Below are 7,647 nucleotides of genomic sequence, written 5' to 3' on the forward strand. Positions count from 1 at the left end.
TAAAACTTGTCGCCTGAGTGTTTGTGAATTTTATGCGAGAGCCTCCCAAGGTACCTACCTACCTACAACACGTCGGCTCGAATCCACATAAATAAAAGCACAATGCCTGAACACGAACAGTAGATGTTCAGCTGTTGTCCAAAATCGTAGGTCCTTAAGGCTCTATAATATTAACATAGTTTAATTTAAACAATAACAATGAAACGGTTATCGATTTTTGTGTTCCTCGCCGCTTTATTCTCCACAAATGCTGAAGATGGATTTTTACGTGAGTAATTTTATGTAAAACTGTTTAATTCTATAACATTTATTACCTTAAATTCCACCTAACAATTCTCTTTTAATATTTAATTTTGACTTATTTCATAATGGCATCAAACATCCTAATACTATTTCGTAAAGATAAAATAGCATAGTTAGCACAATATATTAATTTATTAATAATGCGATCAATAACCGTATATTATTATAAAATAATATCTAACACAAATTATGCGAGATATTTTTTTTATTAGTTACTTTTTTAATATATTTTAATTGTTTGCCCCGATACAACAAAATAAATACAATCTCAAACATTTACACGCAACAATTAAATTAAGATTAACTTAATGTGGCTTCCTCAATAATAACTAATTTAATATTCTTGGGTTTCTATTAAACCATGGTCTTTGACTTTTGCAATCATAGTTATATACAATAAAAAAATCAACTGTATCAAGATAGCACATATCAGTAGTATCATAAACATTCACCGAAAGTTCTCTGAAACGTGCAAGTAGTTTCCCAAAGAAACTATGTAATTAACAGACTAAATTTAAATGATAAATACGTCACATTGATATTTATATTTTAATATTTAACAGCAAGAATAATAGGGAAATAAACAAATTTCATTAATTGGAAAATTCAATTTATACTTGCATTTATATTTTTATGATAACATTATTTAGTGGTAAGATTATATAACTTTAACAACAAAAAGATTTTATATTACAATTTAAATATAAATGCATATCGGTAAAATTGCAACAAGTCACAAAAAATGGTCATAATACTTACATTTGAACAAGAACACAAGAATTAAATCCCATAATATGAAATAAACGACAAATCAATTACTATTTAAAGGCATTAACGGGATAAAAACGAATTCTACACGTGTATTTCATAATTTTCAACCATTATAATACTTATTAAGTAAAATCCTGGTTATCCGTTATAAAAAAAACAATAATGAATTCATACGAAGATATATAATTTGCATCTCTGCGAAAGTTATTATCGACTGTTTGATTAACCAATCAAGGGTCTTATACTTCTAATTTCTGGAATTATACCAATCACACAAGCTATTCATCAGATACAAAGAAATTGACTTAAGATACTCGCATTCGTTTGTAATTATATTTAATTATAGCTGTTCTGCAATAGACATTGTAATGGAAGGAAATTATTATCAGAGTTATTGCTTTTTGATTGTAAATTAACAATGCGAAGCTTTAAGACCGCCCATTTTTATTGTTATTTCAATACAGTTATCATGTTAAGTATGTATACACCTCATTGAATAAAGCAAATAAATTAGCAACCATGATTTGTGCGACTTCCGCGGTGAGTACCTATGCAGTATTATCTATTACCATCTTATAACAGCTACATCTAGAAATAATAAAATATGTATATATAATAGTCAGAATTCCTTATTGTACGCCAATTAAGGTTAGTTATCGACCAAGCTCGTTGTAATCAAGTCTAAAAAAGAAAAATCTTCGACATGACCAGTTGCTAGCATTCCACGTTGATTACTTTATAGTTGTTTGTAAATAATGCATAGATAGGAAGTATTCAACGAGACGTTATTATTAGAAAACTTTAAACTGTTACATCGCCAGATTATGCGAAAATCCGTCGAAAAATCCCAAACTGACAAAGCCTGCATCATAATAACGTCTATTATTATACATGCATAATAGTATGCAAGCGGTTTTGATGTAATCTTAGAAATTGATTTACAATTGATCGATATTTGCATAAAACGTTAGTCATACGTTTTTTCTGAGAACGTTTAGTGTAATCAATAGCAATAGATATTTTTAAATACTTCTAGAATATAGGGTAGTAAGGCAAAATAAATATACCCAATTCCATTAATATAATTTTTATTACAAGTGTAGTTACTATAGGGCGTAAATCCGAATGTAGTCAACACTTTTATAGCTCATAGACCTAAATTATTAATAAGTGTAAGATAATATGTCTTGAATAAATTTTTAAAAATAAAGTTACAAAAACCTTAGCTACGCTATACAAATTCTGCTGTTTTAGACACACTTATTTAGGTATGCATACATTTATAATAAATCACCCCCATTAATCATCGTAGACAAACATCAAAGTTTAGAACTAAAATGTTTAAATGCGGAAACCGAGGCATCAGAGCGGATAATAGCTAAAAGCTTACGCAGGACGATGGTTCTAAATATTTTACATTTTGTGGTAAAAAAAGGAACTCCTAACCCTTTGAAGGACATGTCATTCTTACACATTTTCCTTGTGAGTTTTATTTTTTTACAATTAACAACTCATTAAAGCAACGACACAATGTTCGCTTATTTACATTGACATAGAAATACAATTAACCTAATGTTCATTTAAGTAATTATTTTTCCGTTTAAATACTCACGGCTACGTATTTAAAACGAGGCATCAAATATCAATGATTTTGCATTCATCTTTGTTTGAAGTATGTGCAATGAAATCAAATACAATTTAAAATATGGTTTGTATTTTACATTATTTTAACGGAGCCTGTTAATAATGTAAAACATACACATTGTGAAAGAAAACACAATGTGAACCTTTTATATTTAATCATTATCAAACAATGTTGAGAAATAGTGATTCTGTCATTAAAATGTCAAAAATTGTTACCTACCTATGTAATACAGACTTATTTTAAAGTAGCTATACACTACATAGGTATACTTTTCTCCTATAATCCATCCGCCGCATGATTTATTATTTATCGTTGTAATTTACCAATATTATGAAACGGTAATACCATATAAATTAATTGATAAAGCTAATAATCAGATATACTTAATAACCTGGTTATCATCTTATATATCAATTTAATAACATTGTTGCATAGTAATTTAAAAGAAATTACTGATGTCACACCAGCGACTCATTTTTATTTAAATAGATTATCGCATTAAATTTCTTACATGTGATAATTTTTTTCATATAAAAATAAATCACCAAATGTGTTGCTAAGTGTAAAATTAAGGAACGCCTCGACCAATTCGGCAATTTATTACGTTTTTGATAAGGCAGGCGAAGCCGGGCGGACCATTAGTTATATATAAAAAGAAAGTTGAGCCTGCCAACGTTTGCGCAACGTTGGTAATTGGCAAGACAACTGTATCATTTTTGAAAATTTGTATTGATATTGGAAACCCATATTTATGTATGATAATTTATATGTAAAAGTAGCTAGATAGCTATGCACAGTGATTTCATATTATGATATGTACATTGGCAGTGTCCAAAAAAATTAAATTACCATGAACATTTAAAAAACGCTATTGTGTTAGTAATTTGTTCTATTATAAAATTCTCATCCATAACTTGATATTTTTACACGTGGAAGTAATCAATTATCTTGTTAATCTAAAGTAACGTCTCTATGTAATAAATTATCGCCCCATTTTAATTCCCAAGGACGCAATTTTTTATTTATTGAATTTTATAAGTCACAAAATCTATATGTGTAGGTCTTAGACGTATATAATGCAAACAATTAGTCAATGGCACGGCCACATTTGCTAAGCATTTCTTAATATATTGAGAAATATTACCTTAATATTGAGGCAATGAGTAAATATTTAACAAAATATGTATATTAACTCAGTCCAAATTTTATTAGAGGTCGAAGATCTTTCTTGAAATTATTATTAGAACAGCTTCTCTTGAAGAAAACCTATAAAATTGATTTTACTTCATTAACTACATGAGTTAAAAGCGTGATTATTTATGCATTAAGGCTTAATGTATAATTATGATACCGTGCAGTACGAAAAAATCTTCTTCAACCATCCATATTTTTTGTAAATAGTGATTGACTACAATCTATAGATTTTGAGTACATCACTTTTATTTCTCAGCGACGACAATGTACACATACATGTGTGCGTGCTTCCCTGTATACCTACCTGTGAACAGGCCAAAGTTAATTTATACAATCAACGATTGTATAAATGTGTGTGTGCGTCATACTAGCTCTTGAAATCCCCTTAAGTAAATGTGTTTTTAAATCCATTCGAATTCTGGGTGCATTAAACTGTTGACAATGAACTTTATTTCTGGCCAAGCGGAACTCAATAATTACAATGTTAAGTCTTATATACATATGGTAATTAAGAATCAATGCGTTTGATTAAAAAAAGTTGTATTTTGAGAATATGCATTAAGGAAGGGACATCTCCATTTCCAAGTTATAATAAGTGTTAATTTTTGAAAATTATTTTACAGCATCCTACATCACTCCGTGTCAACTTTCGAAGGATAGCTTCAAGAATTGTGTCAGAGAACAAATTGAGAAAACTCTTCCTATCTTCGCGAAAGGGATTCCAGAATTAGGAGTCCCTTCAATAGATCCAGCTGATTTAGATGACATCCACATTGACGGCAATGGTCTTAAGTTGACCTTCACTAAAGCCAAATTACACGGTCTTAGTGACATTCAGCTGACCGATTTAACGTGAGTTTAATTAATTTTAATGTCCGTTATAAGTTTTATTTTAAAGAATTTAGATCCGAAAAAAGGAGTGTGTGCGATTCACACACGATAGAAGTGAAACTTTAGTAAATCGTAGTATGTATATTTCTGTTTCATTCTTTGCCGGCTTCATTCTACACATTTTTGTATTTGTGTCACTTACCTGTGGTTTTTTCCGATGCTTCAGGTTTGAAATCACAACGATTCTAAAGAAGTTTCACTTCAATAAAAATTATTTTAAATTTTAGAATCACTCCTAATCGCCACCGTTACCTGAGTAATAATTGATTGTATTCGATTTATATCTCTGTAAAATTTTAAGCCTGAGAATAAACTCGAAAGAAATCACACGATGTTAACATTTTTTCCACAAAATTGATCAATTACCAGAAGCATTGTCTCAATACAAAGTACAATAACAAATTGTAAACAAATGACGGATGCATTAACATGGTGATTTACCATTAAATACGACTCGTTCTTTGTACAATATTTCTAAATATTCTTGATTTATTATACAAAAGGAGTAATCGTGTTATTTATAAATTTAAATGGATGTTTTGATCATGAACGATAAATGTGAAATTGTAAAGTTTCTGAAAATCCTGTTTCTTTTTCATAGAATCGACATTGGCGAAAAGGAGGAGACCTTTAAATTGGACTTGGTAGGAAACTTGAGCGTGTCTTCTCTCTACAACGCTGATGGTAAAATTTTGATCCTGCCTATCAAGGGAGACGGAGATGCTAACATCTACTGCAGTAAGTACCTACTACATTGTATTGCTAAGGATAATTTTGATACTGACAAAATTGTTTAATAAATCAGTTATATGTCAACGATATACATAACGATCATAAAACTTATGTTCCGGTGCCTGAAATAACTATAATCATGTAAATATTGGAAATATTTATTCATTATTATTTACAGCCAACGTGAAAGTCCAGATCAACAGTAAATTAAATCACTTCAAGGACAGCAAGGGAGAACATTTCAAGCTGACCACGCCAAACTACAAATACGACATCGAGTCTACCAGGTTTGACTTCAAGAACCTGTTCAACGGCAACAAACAACTTGGTAATTGCTGTGTTTACATCACGTTTGTCGCGCTCATTGACATTGACCTTACACTTCAATTTGATATTATCTCTTCTAGTTTAATTACGTCAATAACATAATTCAGAACTTTATGAATGAATCACATTAGAATAATTTATAGATTATAATGCAGGATTCAACGAATTAATGAATAATGAAAAGGCAATCTATATGTATTCACATTAAAATATATAATATAATAAAGGATATGTAACTATTTATCGGTTAATCTAGTAAATTGTAATAAAAAACAAAGACACTTAATTTTGTTCAAGCCACAAAGTTATACGTTATGTTTTATTTATTATAATTTATTCGACACTTAATGTTATTAGACTTATAAACGTTGGTGCTTTATCTTACTTAATCACTTTTTACTTATTTTACCTCATTTACTCGTAAAGCAATACGAAATCATCAGCTGTAAATGTACCTTCATTATTAATATGAAATAGGTAATTTTCTTGTTTTATGTATTTTGTATTATTCAATTGACACAATCTTTTTAGCGGAGACAACACTTCAATTCGCAAACGAGAATTGGCGCCAACTCATGGACGATCTCGCGCCGCCAGTAATCAAGCAAATCGTGAAGACCATTGTCAAATCCATCAACAAGTTCTTCTCAAAGGTCACCATTTCGAGAATAGTCCGTGATTACACCGAAGCTTAATCTGTGATATTTCAACAACCCAGTGAAATTGTATGACAAATATATTTTACCTTTAATTAATTACTATAAGTTACGTTTTTTGTCGATAATTTTGCTTCGTCGCTAGTTGTTAAATAATAACAGTGTTAGGGCAGATTTTTCAGTTTGGAATTTTTATATTATCCCATAATATTTTACAATAATTTATGGGATAAATAAGCGCTCACCATACATTGAATAATCAGCCCTTAACATACAAATATTTTATTTATTGTGAAGAAAAAAGTAGCCAGCATTGTATGTGATATTAAGATAATGTTATAAATTAATATTCCTCTCATGACGTATACTAATTTTTAATAATATTTCAGAGGTGATAACATTTCGTTTTAGCTAAACCAATATAATAATTTTTAGAAACGGGTCTCTTTGCATATTTTAAATATTTATTGCTTACGATTTTATAACAGGTTTTTGTAATAAAATGATTCAAAATATAAAAGGGAAATAAAACATTATGAATCTCAAATACTTTCTTTTATTTAACAATTTTTATAATATATACCTCCGTGGTAATACATATATATGTAGTAAATGTCAAAAGAAACAAAATTTGACCGATGCCCGATACTGATAGGTGAATAAAGCTTAATAATTTATCAATTTTGTTTCGATCGGAACTGATTGATGATTATAACATAATATGGTCAAGTTGCGCATGCACTGGTAGCGGGGATTAATGATTCTATCTCTTTTGTATTTTTGAAGGTCAAGCAATGACATCCAAAAACAATTATTGAAATTTAAAAAAAACATTGAGATTTTAATATGTTAATTTTTCCTTATAAAACACAATCGCAGAGCCGAGGAAGTCTTCTTAAATAGTATTTCCTCATATTTAAACAAGTTAATTTAAAACAAGCACAGATAATATATTATAACTCTACAAGGTTAATTATACGATGACACAAATGATATGGGTACTATTTATCCGCGAGTATAACATTCTTCCATCATCCCTACTCATTCTATAAATATTACAATATCTCTATGTCTGCCTTTTTTACGCCTATACTACTGAAATTATTTGGATGAAATTTGTACAGAGAT

The 7,647-nt window shown here is 29.4% G+C and overlaps 1 protein-coding gene across 1 annotated transcript; it reads left to right on the top strand.

The window, feature by feature from the left end:
- The first annotated feature begins 94 nt into the window (after nucleotides 1-94).
- On the top strand, nucleotides 95-6,995 carry LOC119833506 (circadian clock-controlled protein daywake-like). The gene is made up of 5 exons (XM_038357527.1): nucleotides 95-268; nucleotides 4,537-4,765; nucleotides 5,406-5,542; nucleotides 5,715-5,864; nucleotides 6,395-6,995. Exons 1-5 carry the CDS (start codon nucleotides 199-201, stop codon nucleotides 6,556-6,558), a joined length of 750 nt encoding a protein of 249 aa, XP_038213455.1. The 5' UTR covers nucleotides 95-198; the 3' UTR covers nucleotides 6,559-6,995.
- The last annotated feature ends 652 nt before the right edge of the window (nucleotides 6,996-7,647 follow it).

Source organism: Zerene cesonia, chromosome 17, assembly GCF_012273895.1.
Source record: "Zerene cesonia ecotype Mississippi chromosome 17, Zerene_cesonia_1.1, whole genome shotgun sequence".
NCBI lineage: Eukaryota > Metazoa > Arthropoda > Insecta > Lepidoptera > Pieridae > Zerene > Zerene cesonia.

Excerpts from the sequence above, each read along its gene's own strand:
- LOC119833506 (XM_038357527.1), top strand. The coding sequence starts at position 199 with ATGAAACGGTTATCGATTTTTGTGTTCCTCGCCGCTTTATTCTCCACA. Across the intron at positions 269-4,536 it reads TGCTGAAGATGGATTTTTAC|CATCCTACATCACTCCGTGT; the intron begins GTGAGTAATTTT and ends ATTATTTTACAG. Across the intron at positions 4,766-5,405 it reads ATTCAGCTGACCGATTTAAC|AATCGACATTGGCGAAAAGG; the intron begins GTGAGTTTAATT and ends TCTTTTTCATAG.